This window comes from Carya illinoinensis, chromosome 1, assembly GCF_018687715.1.
Source record: "Carya illinoinensis cultivar Pawnee chromosome 1, C.illinoinensisPawnee_v1, whole genome shotgun sequence".
Taxonomy (NCBI): Eukaryota; Viridiplantae; Streptophyta; class Magnoliopsida; order Fagales; family Juglandaceae; genus Carya; species Carya illinoinensis.
The window spans coordinates 13,474,798-13,493,993 of NC_056752.1; the positions used below are offsets into that span (position 1 = coordinate 13,474,798).

The window sequence follows — 19,196 nt, forward strand, 5'->3', positions numbered from 1 at the left end:
ACTAATAAACTCTTAATTAGTATGTCATTAATGTTCATGTAATAGTGATTTATTAATTAGTACGTATAACCACATTTTCATTATTTTCCATAATATATATTTGTTTTCCATAGCAAAAATGCTGAAAATTTGTCCTTCAGTTTTAGGAGCCGATCCATGCAAAATTGTATAATTTCAAGCAATATGAAAGACTGAGCTAATTATAATGGGAAAGTGTTACTAGTCTAATTTTGCCTATGATATTGCAGATTGATAAGGATTTTTTTCCAAGTCGGAATATTAATATTACATCTCCTGCTCAAAAAATTAACTAAACTACTTCTGTTGTCATACGTGTGAATGAGCATGTATCATTGTAATTAATGTGTTGTAATCAAGAGTACAGAAACACGAAGAGACGAAATATTGGAAGAATACAACACACAAAAGTGGTAGTTCAATACATCAAACATTATTTAAAGTAGCATGATCATCATGTGCAGGGGATGGAGAGTTTCGGCAAACTGGACATGTACTATTCATTCGGAGCCACTCATCAATGCAATCAGCATGAAAGCAGTGTTTGCAATCCGGTATACATCGAAGTATGTCTTTGGTGCAATACTCTGACAAGCAAATCGAGCAAGTGCCGTCATTGGGACCGGGGAGTCGTCGGCTCTCCCCCAGGACTACCTTTTCGTAGGATTGAATGGTGGATTCATCGAGACCCATCACAACAATGGTAGGCTGTGCTGACACTGCTACGATGCCTTGTGAGCTGTTCCTGTGCCTTGCAATAGTAGTATTGCGTCTGCCACGGTCTGTGAAACATGCGAAACATGCAACCCCAATAACGCATGTCATGGCTGGTAAAGCGATGGTGAAGCAGATTATCCTGAATACTCGGAGACCATTGGATAGTCTGCCTGAAATTTGAAATTAGCATTAATTAACGCATGTCTTGATGTTTAGATCAATTATAAATAGAGAAATTTTGCCTGATATATTTGCACAAGTAATTCTACACACAATCATAAAGTGCGTAAATGTCTCATAATCGTTTTGAAAAAAAGTGAGATCTACTATTAAAAAATTTATTTTTTTCCATATGGATCTCATATTTTATTCACTTTTTTAAAAATAATTACACAATGGTTACATAATTAACGGTTGTAAATATATTTTTCCTATTTCCGCATGGGTAAAAAAAGACACTCATGTGCCACTAAGCTTTGATGCTATCGGGATGATTCTAGCTTTTGCTTAGACAAATATTTTCAGTTGAAACATATATATATATATATATATATATATATATATGTAGACTTCAATTAGCTCAATAGACCTCCACAAAGTAAATCGGTAATCATCATAGAGAAAAAGAATAGAAAAAGAAGAGAAAATGGCTTGGTAAAAGTGAGGATGATAGATTGATCTAAAAAAGGAAAAAAATATAACAAATAATGCTGGCTACACTGGCCTATGATGAATTGATGTGACATTATCACGATGTCTCAATCAATAGTCTAACATTGACCATTGATTGGTCAATACTAAAGTGGCATACCACATCGGCAATAGTTAAAAATATGTTGACATGGCACCAAAATGCCAGCTCATGCATATCGCGCATCAATGCAAGGGCCCCATGTCTTAGCTAACATCATCCAAGTGCACCAATTAACCACGTGCAAACCTCCACATAGATATATACTACTGGGGCTATCATTATTTTTTATGCTCTCTCTCTCCCTCTCCTTTTATTGAAATTATAAAACAATGTATTTGGAAGTATGGAGTCATTTTAATCTCTACTGGCCAAATGATATAGAGTAAGGTTCAGCTTAGCCACTGAAAATTCTCATATGAGAATTTTAAGATTAAATATTAAAATATTATATATTAATATTATTATTATTTTGGAATTTGAAAAAGTAGGAAAAAAGTTAAATTTTTTATTATATTTTGTATGATGATTTGAAAAAGTTGTAATGATGAAATGAGAATTTTATGTTTGAGATGAAAATTTTATGTGGCCAAACAGTACCTAAGAGGCCAATGTGATGGGCCCAACAAGTTAGAAGCTTGTAGGTACATTGTATATTTGTTACGATGGGATCCTACCGCCCTTAACATAATTATTTTGGTAACTAACACTGATAGAAGATATTTACTCCTAAGGAAACAATAAGATATTCAAGAGATATCTATCCTCAATATGTCAACCCATTCATTCTACAATCATATTTCAAGAATCTGACGGTTAGGATCTTGAAAGAATAAATTGTCCTTATCAACAGCACTCCACACCTATAAAAGACCAATGCCAACAACCTGATGTAAGATATCCATACCCCTATTGCCAAGCAATACACCCATATCTCTAACTTAGGCATAAAAGGTGTTCCGAGCACACCGAGTCACCTTTTTTCCTTGTTGCAGGTTAACGATCATGATTGCTTGGCAGTTAAACACGTATGTAACAGTGGCACTATCTATGGAGTTCGAATCCATGACTACATTGTTTTCACATGCCTACTACAATACGATCCCAAACAACTCGTGACTAGGATATTACCTCTACAAATATGGAGACATGGCTTATAGATATGGAAGAACAGTTAAAGAAGATGAGTGAAACGATGGAGGTCCTCCACCAAAAGAACGAGAGCCTAAATAGAAAAAAACCAAATCTACAACAAGGGAGCGGGGCCAGACCATAGTGAACAACCAAAAGGAGAAGCACACAGTGCAGGCAGAACAAATGTCCAGGAAGCGGAGAAAAAGAAGATGCGTGATAAATTGCGCAGCTTTGTTGACAAATATGAGGAGATGGTAGTGCAAACCCAAATTGATATAGAGTAACAGTTATATTCCTCAAAAACACTTCAAAATAATATCAGTTATTTTCTTCCAAATCATATATTTATGGTATCAGTTATTTTTTCCCAAATCATATATTAATGCTCATTCTCGTCTTATTAGTAAATAGTTAGTTTCAAGTTTTGGAATTAATTATGATTTTGATTTTGGCCAAATTTTTTAAAGGACTATTGTTTATTTAAGTATTTAATTTTCATACAATAAATTAGATTTTTTCATTTTTGAAAAGATATCATAATTTTGAATTTTGTAGCTATTTAAGTCTGGCTTGTGGGTTTCATAAAATAATTTCATATTTTTCTATTAATCAATAATTTTCAAAGTTGTTTTCTCTATGTTTTGGGCGAATCTCTTATCTTTATTGTGTTGATCATCTATTGGAACTAGCCCCTAGTATTAATCTAAATTATGTCTAGTGTCAGTTGGCATCAGAGTCTAAGCATCTTTCCTAGGGTTATAGATCATTAGTTTCCATGGTTGGTGGTTGTGGTCATTGTGGCAGGTTCTGAACAAGGAAGTCTCGCATTGTGATCGTAGTGTTTAGGATGTTTTAATTGAGGATTTGTAAAGACATGTTACTAAGTTAACCTAGTTTCTAGCGATGCAAAATATTGGTGATCGTGAGGTTGAAGATCACAATTCCTATTCCAGTTTTAAGAATATCACGATCGTGCTCTATTCTGGGAGCACCATGGTAAGGAGGAGCGTCATAGGGACCTCGGTTTTAGAGTTGATTTACCAGAATTTCTTAGAATTCTTCAAGCTGAAGGTTTCGTTGATTTATATTATAAGGTTGAGTGAATTTACTACTTTGAGGAAGAAGAGTTTGAGGATGGACATTCTTCCATAAGGTGAAAAAATTGTACAGCTATTTAAGTCCGACTTGTGGGTTTCATAAAATAATTTCAAATTTTATTATTAATCAATAATTTTAATAGTTGTTTTCTCTGTGTTTTGGCCTAAATCTTTTGTCTTCTCTATGTTGACCATCTATTAGAACTAACCGCCGAAATTAGGCCTGTGCATAAAAGGTCCTGGCTCGATCAACCCGTAAGGCCTGACATGGCCCCACCCGCCTAAAATCGGGTTCAGCGAGTCAAGTCCATTAACTGTTTTATTACCCATAACATCGATCGAAACTGATCACCCGCAGAAGCAGAATGCTACCCAGCAACCCATAGAGGAATCTCAAATATTGTAGTGATGGAAGTGGCAGAGGTGGGCATGAGGACCAGAGCTCGACCATTTTTGGTCATGGCGGCGGCAACGGCAGTGGCAAGCTCAGCAACCACCACTAAGAGGAGGAAGCTCCATGCCGAGGAATTGAAGTGCTCTTCATCGTCCTCTTTGTCGTCATTTTTGAAGCTAAGATGGAGACGCCTCGCAATCAGCATGGAGGTGACGAAGGAGTGCTAGTGCTTCAGCCCTAGCTCAGATCATGACGCGGCATCATGTTGCTAGAGTAATGGGTCGAGCTTGCTCCCGGAGAAGAGAGATTTCTTCGGCATGACACTTGGTTGATGGAATCGGAGTGGTTTGCAAAGGAACAATGAAATGGTAGAATTAAAACACAGATTTTTGTATTAAAACACAGGTTTGCCCCTCTATTTCGATTTTCATTTCTCTATTCTTTTTTTTTTCTTAGGAATATATCATTACATGATTATCCATTTCTGAGATTGATTCAGATTAAAACTACCAACGAGAAGATAAAAACCCATTTATGAGATTGATTGAGATAGAAACCCTTGATTAAATTTCTTTGTTCTTTTTTTGTTTCTCATGAATATATTTTTGCATTATTAGCCATTTCTAAGATTGATTGAGATACAAACCCATCTTCTTCCTCCTTTGGCTAAAGCTATGGCATGAATGCAGAAATTGTCTTTTTGCCCTCCAATGTATATGGCAGAACAAGCGAGGAGAAAGTGAACAGGTTTAGAATGGGTTCGACCCGACCTAAATTTCACAGATCGGATTGGATCAATCGTGTTTTGTTTTTCCCTGCGGGTCGGGTCGAGTCGGACAAAACTTTGAACCAGGTGGCTTGGTGTGCAGCCCTAACCGGAATTAATCTAAATTCTATCTAGCATTAGATGGCCAGCAAGATGGGAGGATCATCCTCAGTCGATCAATTGCTTAACCTCACCGACTTACCCTACAACTTGGAGGTGATGGTCATGCCGCTCCCACCAAACTTTAAGGTCCCGTAGATAAAGTTGTATGATAGATCACAAGATCCGATGGACCACTTAGATAATTTCAAAGCACACATGGCCCTTCACGTGTTTCACGGAGAGGTGGCTTTCTGAGCTATTAATGTTGAAAGGTGTGGCAAGAAGCTGGATCAGGAAGCTACGACCGGGGTTGATTGATAACTTTGAGGAATTGGCCAAGTGGCTAGCAATTCATGGCTAGCAAGAGGCGAAGTGGACCTGTAGCATACCTCATGACCATCAAATAGAAAGAAGGAAAAAGTCTGAAGGCATACCTCACCTAGTTCAATAGAGTGTGATTAACTACCGACAACCAAGATGAGAAGATTACATTGGCAACCCTTCTAGGAGGGGTATGGCCTCGAAGTCCATTTATGGTAGAGCTTTCATGATGGACTCCGTCAGCATTAAGAGAATTCATGGATAAGGCTGATGATTTTGTCAATGCTGAAAGCACACTACAAGCCTTAATTGCACCACTGAAATCAAAGATGAAGGAAGAAGATAAGGGCCTCCAAAGGTTGAGTGGGCGAAGAATCAGAGAAGACCGCCGAAGCCATAGTGATAAAAGGTAAGAAAGATAAGTGCCACCAAGGGAACACAGCCCATGGTCTGTTCACAACAACATGAATGTACAATCAAAAGACAGGTTGAGAGATTAAATAGAAGGAGGCAAAGCGAAGAAAGGATGACGCTTCTATACTTACCACCAAAATGACACCTACTGGACGAAGGAATACTTTACACTAAAGAGGCAAGTCAAGGAGTTATAGGGAAGTGGCAACCTAGAGCACCTAGTCGCGAAACACTTGAAGCCCAACGAACATACAATTGGGCGAAGAACAAAGCAAGATCAATATGATTGGTGAAGTAGAAATTCAAGGAGGCAAAGATTAGGACCTCGGTCAACTCTCCCCTATTTTGATCCAAGTCAAGCGCTGGGCATCGATGTGCCTCAACAGCATTCACCGATACCTCAATCAGCTCACTATAGCACTTCCTTGCCTTCTCCAACTCCATCTCGAGGTGAGATAGTTGTTCCTGCTTTAAAGCTCACTCGTCCTAGAGCACCCTTAGCATGAAATGAGTGAGAGCAACTTTCCTCCTCGCTCGATCAAGCTCCTCACCAAGGACGGCTTCATCTTCGCGTAAACCAGCCAGGTCAACCTCCAACGACTGGATGTATTTGTCGGCTTGGTTGAGGCCTACTTCCAGTTCAGCCTTCTTGGTCTCAAAGCATGTAACCTCCTTTTGCACCTAGAAGGTGAACATGCGCCTGGCCCTGACTACATCTTCCAAGTTGAACCGCTCATCAATGATCCAAGCTGCCAACTTGTCCATGCCCTACCAAAACCACATACATGTAATCACGTAAGGATCAAAGCCCAAAATGAAAAACAAGGCCAAACTTGACAAATGACTTACTAAGGAAAGGAAATCTTTCAGCTAGGACGCCATGGCATGAACAAAGTCCTCTCTCTCCATGGGCAATGCCACGTTTAGGACTAGTGTCCTCCCCGCCTCGAGGAAGATGCTTCGAGACATGAAAAGACCCCAGGAGGTAAGGGCTGGGATCACCCTTGAGGGTCCCCCACTCTTGCCTTGACAGTAAGCAGAGATGAAGCGAAGATGAACATACTATGGTTGAGTCAATGGGCCTCAACTGCACAACAACCTACCCCTCGGCATGAGGGGAATCCACCATGTAGCTATCCGCCTGAACAGGGAAGGATGAGACCCCTTTAGTAACAGGGGTGAAGAAGGTCCCTCCTCGCTCACCAAAGAGGCACTAAAGTGCAATGAGGGAATTGAAACCCAACCTATGCTCAATTCTGAGTAGTGGGGAAGAGCTTGGGTTTTCGCCGCCAGAAATAGTTGAGGGAAGGGAGCCCAGAGTAGGCTCCCCTTCCCTTGCCTCCTGTTGAGAGAAAAGATAGACTTGAGGCTCATTAGTCGAGACTCTGATCTGGTCTCCTCCAATCTAGGTCACATCAAGGTGGCTAACAGAAGAATCTAGGAGGCCACAAGTAAAAGCAGAGTCGATGTCCACATCCTCTTCATCGACCAACTCTAGGCCGACTGGCGAGGTCGACAGTAAAGCAAAGTCAAGTGACTAAAGTGGACTCAAAGTCGAGGGCAGTGGCCATATCCTAGAGGGCATGCCCCATTAAATCGCCCAGACCATCAAAGTCTGGGGAACCCTCTTGGATAGGAGACTCATGGGACCAAGACTCAGGTGCCCCCCCAGCCTCACAGCGGGGCTGTTTCCCTTCCTTCTCCAATGCGGTGGCGGGCCTCTTCTTGCCTTAGAATCCTTAGGCTCATTTGGCGAGCGATGACCACTGTTGCAAAACTGGTCAGGCATCACCTAGAACTTGTCAATGTGGGCCCTTGTCAATTGGGCCTTCATCCAAATAGATTCTTGGTTGTGGTTGAACTAGGAGTAGACTCTCTCCACACGGGCTTGCTCTCGTTGAGAGAGGGTAATAGCTATGGTTTATTGCTAGGGACTTTCCCCCAAATGGTGTGAACTATAAATTCAGCCTTATCGGCCTTTCTACCAGGAAATTCCCATCCTTGCCCGTAAACCTAGAAAAACTTCTCTTGCCACTGTTTGACATTCGAGTGGCGACTTTCGAATCAAGCAAGGAGATATCGAGGGCAGGAGCAAAATGAAAATATTACTTTTCAACATCTTGACTAGGTGGGTACCCAAGAACTCACGGCAGTCAAGTCGAGATACCCTTTCTGGTGGGCTCCAAAGCCATCCTCCGCACAACAAAATACCACATGAGGATTCTCCAAGCACTAGTGAAGTTGGGACGTCACCAATTTCAAATAATCAAGAATGTCACCTTCTCAGCAAATCTTTGTCGACAACCCCCTGAGGGGGAACCTTAAGATCAATCACAGAGTCCAGGATTCCATACGAATCCCTTAGCTTTTGAAGGTTAGCATTAGTCAAGCTTGACGACCAATTGTAGCCCTCATAATAGGGCATATCACGAACAAAGGACTCTAGGGGAGGAGATCCACTAGAAGAAGGGCGAGAAGAACTTTGATGAGCCATGGAGACAAACAGGGGATTCTAGAAAAAAGAAAATGGGATTCGATGAAACACACATGCAATAAAAAAGGGGAATACGAAAGAGTGAAAGAGGTAATGGGAAAGATGAGGGAGGCTACTTATAACCAGGGGTGCGACGCTTGAAATGCCCCAAGAAGAATATAAGCAATCTGACAACACAATCACCACATGCAAGTCCCACAATCTAGTGATGTGACTAAGAGCAGACACAAGGCCTTTGCAACCCCCTCTGGCATGAAAGCAGGAATGACCAATCACAACAAATGACGTGACAGGTAAAAACCATTCATAACCTTTAAATTACCACCACACCGACATGGCAAGAATTTGCGGTGTAACTAGAAAGTCATTTTAATCTCTATTAGGCCTAATGGTATAGAGTAAGATACCCTATATAAAGGACTAACGCTAGCAACCCAAGGTAAGATATCTAGACCCCTTATTGTCAAGTAATACGCCAATATCTTTAAGTTAGGCATTGAATGTACACCAGGCATACAAGACGACCTTTTTTCCTTGTTGTAGGTTACGATCACGATCGGTTGGCAGTGAAACACGTTTGCAATAGGAAGCCTACTTATTTGAGACATCCAACACATCAACGTCATTAAACTAGCTAACATAAAAATGGTAGTGGTCTGGCTTTTTTTGTTTTTAGAACTATAATGAATCTCAAAACAAGTGGTGAGTTTAGACATCAATTTGTAAAGTAGTACAGAACTCCTACAATTATTAGCGAACTAAATACATTCATCTTGTTATTTAAATATATTTATTCCTTTAAGTGGGTGTAGTATTGTGGTAACTATTAACTTGCTATGATAAATGTATTTAAAACAGCTGCCTTTATCTATAAAATAAGTCAACTTTTTCCGTTGTAATTTATCTTAGATTCTCAGAAGCAGATACATCACCCACTGGATTGCTTAAAAATCACTAACAACAAACAATAGGGCAGGGAGGTAGAGGCAAGTTTACTGCAATATCTTTACACTTGTACTGGACCCAACAGCAAAAACAGAACGGCCTAGAAACCAAACAAAACCTTGAAGTGCCAAACCAGAAAGAAAGTACATAAGGATGTCTAGTGAGACGTCATTGTAGCTTAATTTATAGAACAAAAACAAGTTAGCATGCAAATGATTAGGTTAATTGGTGATCTAAAGCAACAATTTACTTAGATTGCTTGCTGGTTTGGATTCAAAGATGAGATGAGATGGTTCTAAATGAAAGATAAAAGTTTAATAAAATATTGTTATTATTATTTTGGGATTTGAAAAAATTGAATTGTTTATTATATTTTGTGTAGAAATTTAAGAAAGTTGTAATGATGAGATTAGATGAAATGAGATGAGACGCTTTTCGAATCGAAACTAGTGTCTCATCTTTTATACAGCTTAGGGTCAGCCATATTGTTAAATATGATATTAGAAACAGATTAATGAAGTTTTTCTTGCCCTTATCCCACGGCTCTTATCCAACTATATAATGCAATATTTAAGTACTGTTATTATCTTATTCAAGTCAATTAATATAGACATATATAAATATATATATATATACACACACACACCGTCATGAGATTGCAGCCTATTATTATATTTTAATGACCCAGGCTGAAAGTTGACATGCACTCTCCTTTGAATTTTGATTAATTCCCAACATTCTGACGATCGTATCTAAGCAAATTTATCGTTTTCAAAGAATGCAAAACGATGAAACAAGAAAGATATTTTAATTACTTACCTGAAACGGTGGAGAGACAACCAATTTCTTGACTCGAATTGCTCTTGAACCCACAAAAAAGGCCTTGTTCTTCACATTTTCCACAATCAGGTATACTCCATGTTAGTTGAAGATCTTCATTGAGGTCTGCAGAGAATCCATCATAAAAAAGATCTCGCTCCGTTACCGGAACTTCCAACGTAGTAATGATATTGCATGTCGGAGATGGCGAATTTGCAAGAGTCCTCACGGATGGAGTAGCAAAATAGGAAGTTGTGGAATTGCTTAGGCAATCCATGGCAATGAAACCAGGCTTTGTGGACTGAGATGGGCAGCTGAAAAATGTGTACTCAAGAGAAAATGCAGGAACAAAAGGGGAGCCAGAAAGATTGAATTGCAGAAGCCGTCGAGGAAGGCAATTATCAGGGTCGTAAAGTTTTATCATCTGCATCTCATAATCAATCATCCGCACAAAGAAATCTCCAGAATTAGGAAGCCTTAGAACCGTTTTACCCCGAGTGTTGCAGCTCAAGTTGAAACCACGATAACCACATGAGTTATTTTGGCCTTCCTGGTACACTTCATGATGTAGTTGGAAGGGAAATCGAATAGGCATGCTTTTTCTGCCACACATGTCGGAGAGCGGGCAAGGCTGTTGAGCTTGCATAATGGGTAGGAGGAAGAGGACGAGAAAGAGGTGATCTGCTACTGTAAACATGACTTTGAAGGGACTGAATCCAGAGAACATACAGGCTTAATTAGCATATTATTATAGCCTTCATATATATTTGCTTTATAAGATCTTTTATATATATATATAGCTTCATTTTCCAGCTAAGATAAATTATTAAATAGTTATAAAGTCGATGTTTATGCAACAGTTCTTTATTGATTAACTTGTCTAACTTCGTTTTGAATAAATAATATTGGTAAAAGCTATTATTCTAAAGCAAGGTACCTTTCAGTTAATATTTAAAAGTTAGTAAAAATGGTCGCTTTTGCTCCTGCAATAATAAAAATAAATAAATAAATAAATAAAATATATAGAAAGCTTAACTGTAATCCTAATCTTGTGTTTGGTTATAGATCTCAGTATCCATGAAAATTAATTTCCTTTTGCTACAAAATAACTCATATAAACTGTACACTTATTTTTATAGTACCCTCTTGTATGACTTGTATTTTCTCCGATGCTACGCCTAGAGTTTCTCTCGATTCACCAGTTCATATTATTTTTACTTCGTAATATCGACTTACAGTATTTTTTACCTTTTTATATTTGGTAATTCCTCTATGGTCTCGGCCTCTCTCTCCATATTTGTGTTTAAAAGCCAGCAAACTCTCACAAAAATTAATGATCACGTACAACAAGACATTTGGATTGACAAAAGAACAGAAAAAAGAAAATGGAATTCATGTATTAGGCATTAATAGTATGGCATAGGTACTTTGGATGGGATCTGCAATAATTAACACAGATCCCGTATACATATAATTTTCACCACGATGAAAAGCACTCAGGCGGTGGCTACATTAATAGCAGCAGCAACAGCAAGTGGCCAAAGGTCTCAATATTGACCCACAAATCGAATTTGACAAGAGCAAGTGCAATACCATATATAGTGACTACAAGGTCTTCATGTTAGAATATGAGCAGGTTTGTGTTGTTTAAACCTGCCTCTATTCATGTAGTTCCCTGAGCCAGGAAGAGTAAGAATTTTGAGTTAAGAAACGGGAAACCAAGAAACGAATTTACGGGAAAAAAAATTGTCTATCTTTACATTTGAGTTTTTTGATATTCCAACTCCCTTAATTATTGAGAATGATTATCTCAAAAAATTAACCACAGAAATTGAAACATGGTATGGTGTTAACAACACAACCTGAACAAAATTGCATGCAGAGTGCGGAGTTTATGAAACCAAGGAAAGCTGACAACAGATACAAGCCACCACAATGCCAAGCAGAGCTCCAGCAAGAACCTGAGATGGAGTGTGGCCAAGAAGTTCCTTGAGCTTTCTTTTGCTGATAGGATGTCCTTGAAACATGTCCTCAACGATCATATTAAGAACCTGCATTGCAGCAGTCACAATAATTCACGCAACAGCAAGAGATCTATTTCCAAGCAAGCTACAATAAGTGACAGTCAAAAAGAAAATTATCATTGTCCAGGAAAGCCACATAAAAGAAAGAATAACTCATGAGAAACAAATTACGACTTACTGAACTGCCAGCCTAAGCAAGGGGGTTTGAACCTGTAGAATGCATTAGCAGAAGCCTCAAGACAAGGCTTAACCCAAAGATCTCTAACTCATTAGTAGAATACTAGTAGAAAGATCCACAACTTTGATACACACTTAAGGTTAAAGTTTCTCATCATCAAGCCAACTTGACAGGACACTTTCAAGAACCAAGAGGAAGGGCAGAAGGATGGTGGCCACCAAAACTTATTACTCCATTGTCGATCCGCTAGTTCAAAAGTTTCCAGTCCTTGCAAGGAGAGGAGCATGCTAAACTTCACAATTTATTTTCCCTCCTGCTACTCATTGCCCTTACCAACTTGCACTGGATTTAATAAATTAAGTTGCCAACTGACTCAAATCACTGAGCTCTCCAGATAATGAGTGGATCCTCAAAAGTCATATTGAGCACTGAAAAGCAGCTATATTTTAAACCATATGAACTGAAAGCACAAACATTTAATTCCCACTTCATCAACAAGACGCATACAATTTAGTGGCTCATGGTAATGCAAAAGCATTCAAAAATGCATATTACGGAATAGTAGAGAATTGATTCGTATAGGCCCCAGAACATGAGAAGATCTCACCAATACAAAAAAAACTCTTACTAAAACTTCTACAGAGTGAAATTTTGCCGGGCCATTGATTCTACAATTATTGTGAGAAATGCTAGTTCAGCTTCTTGACCATTATTGTGAGACATACTCTGTTTTCTCTTTTATTTTATTTTATTTATTTATTTATGGTTATTTTTAAGTGCGCCATAAAACATTTCACTTGATAGAATAAAGACAAGGTTGCCTATTCTAATGTAGATGAAAATGAGGATAACTAGGGTAAAACATGGCTAACTATAACAAATGGCTATTCCAATGCCATTACTCTAAGCCAGGCTAGTCAAGAAGCTGAACTCCAAGAACCTAATGATATTACTAAAGATATCCTCTTTGGGACATAAACAGAAACTGCAGCAGGATAAAAAGCGGCTTCAGATATCTTCTCCAGCTGTGGGTTTTAGTTAGATCCCCATCATTCGAGGGAAGAACACTGCCTTTATCTTTTGTACAACATACTTAAAGCCAACAGAATCTATATGCCCAGACTGGAGGACTTTTTATTAAGGTTAAAAAAATATATTGTTTTGGGGAAAAAATTTGGAGCCTGGGTTTGTTAGGAACTTTGTACCTATTCAAATGAGACCTTGGTGCGTTATCGCCAAAAAACTAAGAATGGGAAAGGCTATTCATATTCCTTCAGGAATGGGAATGCGAATATCCATTCCACAAACCAAAATGTGCCCTAAGAGTCATATCCATATTCTCCAAATAAACTAAGGATTTGTTTTAATTTAAATCAGCAGTAGCAAGCTAGCAGCACAAATAAACGATTTTAGTGCACCTTTGTCCTTAAGACTTCAAGTGCTATAAAAAGGACATACGGGCCAGAAAACTCGAAACAAAGCTGCTGCCAGCCAAGACAAAACACCCAGCACCACCTACGTGAGTTTTCACAAGAGGAATCAAACCCTAGCTTCTCCAAAATTATAACTGCCTTCTGCTCTAGCTGCCACCCCATTTAGGTCATATGTTTTCATCAATTCTCCCTTCAATTCATTTGAAAAACATATCTGTAACCTTTCCCAACTGTCCAGGTGTTGTACTGTTTCTGCAAACCCTGAATTTCAAGAGAAATCATACTCTTGCCGCAGCAACAAAAAGGTAAGCCTTTTGAAAGATTTTTCTTTTAAGTACCAATTTAAAACAAGTTACAATTGTTTTAAAACAATTCAAAGAATCCAAATCAAATTTACCCCATTGATTTGATACACCAAACAGCCCAAAGTTGAATCCTACAAGAAACCCCTAGAGGCAGCAAATCATTGTGAACCTTTAGTCGAGTTTAAGGTGAGTTTCTCTTAAGCTTCCTTTCAAGATTAGAAAATTTTCTCCCTAGATCGAATCTAAATCATTCTCTGTTAATTTTATGATGTGGAATACATGAAGCCTTGCAAGAAGCTGCAAGAGTTCCATTCTTGCACGAGAAATCAAGGTGGACAAATGCTGCACCTAACTTCTCTCATGGTGCACGGCTGAAAGTTTTCTAGTAATGATTTCATATAGGTACTAACATGATATATTTTGTCGTACATGTCAAAAGATTTATACATGTTGTCCAAGAATGAGAAAAAAAAAATAATATATTGCCATGATCACATCATAAATCTTTAAAAGAATTTGAGAGTGATGCATATGAACTAACGGGTTTGGTAAAAAATGTCAAGCCTGTAGTTAAGGGCAAGAGTTGACACTGCAGAGAATTCTGCAGTACCATGACCATAAAGAGGGTTGCCGTTTGGACTATCTTTAAGGCTTAATTAAGAATTCAATACCCTAGTTTTTAACCCCAAGGAGTCATCCTTCCAATGACACACACACACACATTCGGTAATATTTTGAGACATTAAAGGCTCACTGTGAGACCCTACGCTCAGACCAAAGGTGAGGCCCTAAATGGCATTAAACCCTAGAAAGCTTACATGCAAATCATGGATTAGAGGGCCCTAAAAGTCACCATGAAGCCAAGGGTATGTTTGCTGGAATTTCCGGCACATGACCCTTCATCATTCAGCCATGTGACTGAATGTATATTGGTGGATAGCAGACTTATGCCCAAGTCAGAGACCCTAAGTATCCTTTTTAGAGAACTATCAATTCTAGAATGGTTGGAGGTGACTGGTGTTAGGTTTAGCACATTGGGATTGATGAAAACAAGTCAAATGCCCAATACATGAGAAGCAAATCAACCTATTAGGTATGATGTGATCAAAGGAGTCATTTTCTTTGAAAATACAAGGATCAAACAAAGGAAAGCATACCTGATTTCATTCAGACTAACATATAAAGAAAGAGATTCAAACCTCAGCAACAGTAAAAGCAAAATAATAGAAAGGGCTATGATTTTTTTTTTCCTAGGTTGTGAAGAGAGTGTTGATGGTTTGTAAGCAAAGAAAACAAGGTAAATAGACATGATCATGCCTTTGCTTTCTTCAAAACGCCAATGCAATGTTTTTCACAAAAAACTTTTTCAAGGATTATGATGTAATGTAGCCTTTCTTTGTTAGCTCTCTTTAGGCATCCAAAATTATATATAGGTGAAAAAGAGTTTAAATAGAAATCATTTTATGTTCATGCTTCTGCCATGTGATGTGTAATGAAAATGTTAAAAATACTTTATGATGCTTGATTAAAAGCAAAAGAAAAGGAAGGAAGGAAGTGAAAAAAGGAAAGGAAAAGGAAGTGAATGAATGAATGCATGGAAAGGTTTTGAAATTTTTTTTTTTTTACCTCAAGACCAGGGGCAGACCCATGTTATAGACCAAAATAAAAAAATAACCATCAATTATATCTATAAAGTATTTTAATACGGAAAACTCAATAAATTAAATTCTGCTCCCTCAGAAAAATTATTTTTATACCTACCCCAAAAAAAAAGTAAAGATCCTGGTTCTGCCCTTGTTCATGGTTCATGACTAAATTGCAACTATCGTGGTCAGCCAGGAATGACTCACACTGCATGTCTTCATTTCTCATTTATTAAATGATTACTTATTCAATAGATAGAGAAAAAGAAAAGAATTCTCATCTTATTATGGTAATTGATTTCCTCGAACTTTTCCTCTGCCACCATTTAATTCTTCTACTATTTTATTATTACTTATCTCCTTGGCTTCTTTAAATATTAATTTTTCTATTTTGGACCCATTGTATTCTCACCAGTCAATTTTGATGCTTGTTGAAAAATAAAAATGTCCACTTCCCCCCGATTATAAGAATGCTTTTACATTTTAGACTCTGTGTTGGAAATTCCAGACAATTAATGCGTGGCAGTCATGTAATTATTCACGTGGCTTGTGCAGATCAACAACTAGTTATGATGCCCAAACAAGCCACTCAGGTGGCAAAAATACCCCTGAGACCTATTCAGTATGGAAATGATCCACCATCAAACAGGAGTAATCCCTTTGGTCCCCCTATCATTAACTCCCAGAAGTTCTTTTCTGACACAGAAATAAGAGACTCATTCTCCTGTTGTGCTATTTAAAGAGATTCAGTAAAGTACCCAATATCTAGGACAGAAAAGTCTACACAATTAAGAATATAACACATAATTAAATCTACTTCTTCCCATCAGCTTAAGCTTGGGAAAAGTGGTGATTTCACATGGTATCAGGGCAAAGGTTCTGAGTTCAAGTCCTGACTCTACACTTCACATATTTAATTAAATATTCCATATGTTGGGCCCACTTATTGAGGGAAAGTTTGACCCACATATGAGAAGGAGTGTTCAGATAAATATAAATGATTATATCTACCTCTTCCTATCAGCTTAAGCTTTTGAAATAAGTGGTGATTTCACATATGCTAGCTAGTCAAAAGAAGGGGAGGCCTAAGCAGTGCCCCTAGGTGCCAATCCATGGGAAAATCTAGGCATCCAGAATCTCAACTTAGAGAGAGATTCTCAAATAGTGGTTCTTGCTCTTCAACACAAAGAATCTTACCACTGATTGGAAGATCTCTCCATTAATTATTGATGATATCTATCTTCTACTGCAAGGCAACTCATGCTCTGCTAACAAAGTTTCACATAGTTGCTTCCCTTGGAAAAATTCTCACCATTGACAACTTGAGGAAACACGGTATTATCATTATGGCCTGGTGTTCTTGGTGTTCTTTATGTAAAAAAAGAAAAAAAGAAAAAAAAAATGGGATAACTGTGGATCATCTATTGTTATATGGTGAGGTAGCCAGGTTTCTGTGGGATGATATCTTCAACCAGACCAGTGTGGCATGAGTAATGCCTAGAAGGGTAGTGGATATTTTTGAAGTGTTGGAGAGGTCTTTGGGGTAACTTTCTATTGTTGCTATATGAAAAATGATACCTCATTGTATTATGTGGTGCCTTTTGATGGAAAGAAATGGTAGGTGCTTCGAAGACCGGGACCGCTCCTGGGACAAGAGATTCTTCTTCAACACTTCATTTTGTTGGGCTTCTTTCATTGATTGTAATGGGGCTGCTTTAGCATGTATTTAGGTGTACTCACTTGTATACATCCTGTGTACTTGGGCTATACCTATTTACTTGGAATAAAATTTCTTATTATCTATCAAAAAATGGGGCTAGTTTTCATAGTTTGCTTGTATCCATATCTAGTGCCTAGTGGTTGCTATGTGTAATCTGTGCATCCTTCTAGTGTACATTGGTTATGCCTATTGTTTCTATTAATTAAAGTTAACTCTTAAAAAAAAAAAAAAAAAAATCACATGGTGCAAACCTTTAGAAGCACGAATTGGCTTGATGGGCTGCACCAATCAACATGGATGGATCATTCCCGAGAATGAGCTCGCCTGTTACCTGGCCCTCATTCATATTGTGTAAAGAAGACCTCTACCAACCCACTCTTTGCTTTGTACCCGTAACCCTAATCGTGCTATAATATATATATATATATATGTATGGTTTTTTCCAGTTGATCAACCTTGACTAACCTACATTGGGTTGATTAGAATATTTTTTTTTAGGGAAGGGAATTACAAACAACTGCCCATTATATACCACCTTTTGTTTGGACTTTTTGGTTATAAAAGTTGTAAGAATATTATAGCATTTTGAGACGGGGAAACTAAATTCTAAACCTAACCTATCAAGAAAGCACGTGACCTAATAATGTTGTTGTAGTTCTTCTTATAATAGTAATGGCCTAAGAGACAAAGCATCCTCTGCATTTATTACAAGGTAATTCATTACAAGGTGACTCAGTACAAATATTCATGTAAGAAACTAGTCTATAAAACAATTCATACGCCATTACTCAAATTACTGCAACAATACAGAAGCTTGTACGACGCTTCGTATAGCCCCACTGTACATTTGCAACTATAATTCTTTTCAGAGTTACCGAGAAAATTCAAAATATACATGCAAAAACTCGAACGGCTCAGGAAATTAAGCAAAAGCTCACATCTTACCTCGGCTTGCATCCCAGCATGCCGCCTAACTCCGATTGCGTCGTACATAACAATTAGACTAAACCCCAAACAAACCGGAAACAGCGAGTCCGCCACCCCATGACAAAGCGCCACCGAAGTCGTCAAAGCCGTGCACAAAGCTGAGTGCGACGAGGGCATTCCTCCAGAAGCAAACAGCAATCTCAAATCCCATTTCCTCTCGAATAAGAAATTCAAGAACATCTTCATCGACTGCGCGATGAGCCACGCGAACAAACCCGAGACAAACGTCGGGTTCGCAGCTAATGTGGCCACGAACGGACTAATCCGAACCTTCGCATTCGACGTTACACTCAATAAAGCTACTCCAATCCCTCCATTTTGCAAATAAACGCCATCAAATCCATCCATAATCTTCTCCGAATCATTGTAGGCTTGAACACCCGAAGCCCATTTCTGGGTTTGCGAGGAGGCTAATCTTTTGATGCTTTGAAAGATTGGGACAAAAACCCAGACGGGATTTGGAGAAAAAGCTTGATTACTGAACTTCGAGTTCTGGTTTGTGGGATTTGAACCACTCCTGTGACAAAAAGAGACAGAGGAAGTACTGAATTTTCTGCCGCGGGTGAGCCTAAAGTAAGAGAAGCTGGTGGAGTAGAGAGGCTTGGTTTGTGGATACGAGAGATTGAAGTTGAAAGAAGTAAGAATTGGTTTTATTGTCACGGAGTCCATGAGAGGGGCTTCCGCGCTTTGAGTTCATTCAGCATTTGAGACAGGGGGGAGCGAAGAAAGCGGAAAAGAAAAGCGCGAGAGGCTGCGTGTGCTTTAGAGCGAAAGAAGCGTCAAGAATTTGTGGTGGAGAAGAGCCCTTGGTTTGTGTTGTTTTAACCATAGTGCCATTGGGGCCCCATTTTCTGCAACGAGTATGCTTTGCTACTCTTTTTGGTGGTTAAAGTAAGAATAATGATAGGTTTACCATTATTTTATCACTCTTTTATCATTTTTTTTAATTTTTTAATTTTTTTAATTTTTTTTTTTTACTTAATGATTAAGCAAG

At 38.4% G+C, this 19,196-nt stretch overlaps 2 protein-coding genes across 4 annotated transcripts; both read right to left on the reverse strand.

Annotated features, from left to right (window-relative positions):
• Positions 1 to 330: 330 nt before the first annotated feature.
• On the reverse strand, positions 331 to 10,712 carry LOC122311260 (putative RING-H2 finger protein ATL21A). The gene is made up of 2 exons (XM_043125741.1): positions 9,913 to 10,712; positions 331 to 905 (listed from the first exon to the last, which is right to left on the reverse strand). The coding sequence occupies exons 1-2, from the start codon at positions 10,637 to 10,639 to the stop codon at positions 445 to 447; spliced, it is 1,188 nt and encodes a 395-aa protein (XP_042981675.1). The 5' UTR covers positions 10,640 to 10,712; the 3' UTR covers positions 331 to 444.
• A 574-nt stretch (positions 10,713 to 11,286) lies between these two features.
• Positions 11,287 to 18,972, reverse strand: LOC122311268. 3 transcript variants are annotated; one of them, XR_006242757.1, is made up of 4 exons: positions 18,161 to 18,972; positions 12,115 to 12,542; positions 11,874 to 12,021; positions 11,287 to 11,587 (listed from the first exon to the last, which is right to left on the reverse strand). XR_006242757.1 is itself a non-coding variant. In XM_043125760.1 (3 exons), exons 1-3 carry the CDS (start codon positions 18,869 to 18,871, stop codon positions 11,576 to 11,578), a joined length of 813 nt encoding a protein of 270 aa, XP_042981694.1. In that variant the 5' UTR covers positions 18,872 to 18,971; the 3' UTR covers positions 11,287 to 11,575. The 3 variants fall into 3 exon arrangements, 2 of the variants coding, with proteins under 2 accessions (XP_042981694.1, XP_042981687.1); XM_043125760.1 differs by lacking the exon at positions 12,115 to 12,542 and having other exon boundaries at positions 11,874 to 11,963; positions 18,161 to 18,971; XM_043125753.1 differs by lacking the exon at positions 12,115 to 12,542 and having other exon boundaries at positions 11,775 to 11,963; positions 18,161 to 18,971.
• Between the last annotated feature and the right edge of the window lie 224 nt (positions 18,973 to 19,196).

Coding starts and splice junctions, on each gene's coding strand:
- LOC122311260 (XM_043125741.1), bottom strand. CDS start 10,639: ATGTTCTCTGGATTCAGTCCCTTCAAAGTCATGTTTACAGTAGCAGAT. Junction 906..9,912: donor TTGTCTCTCCACCGTTTCAG/GTAAGTAATTAA, acceptor TTCAAATTTCAG/GCAGACTATCCAATGGTCTC.
- LOC122311268 (XM_043125753.1), bottom strand. CDS start 18,871: ATGGACTCCGTGACAATAAAACCAATTCTTACTTCTTTCAACTTCAAT. Junction 11,964..18,160: donor ATGCTGGGATGCAAGCCGAG/GTAAGATGTGAG, acceptor GCTGCAATGCAG/GTTCTTAATATGATCGTTGA.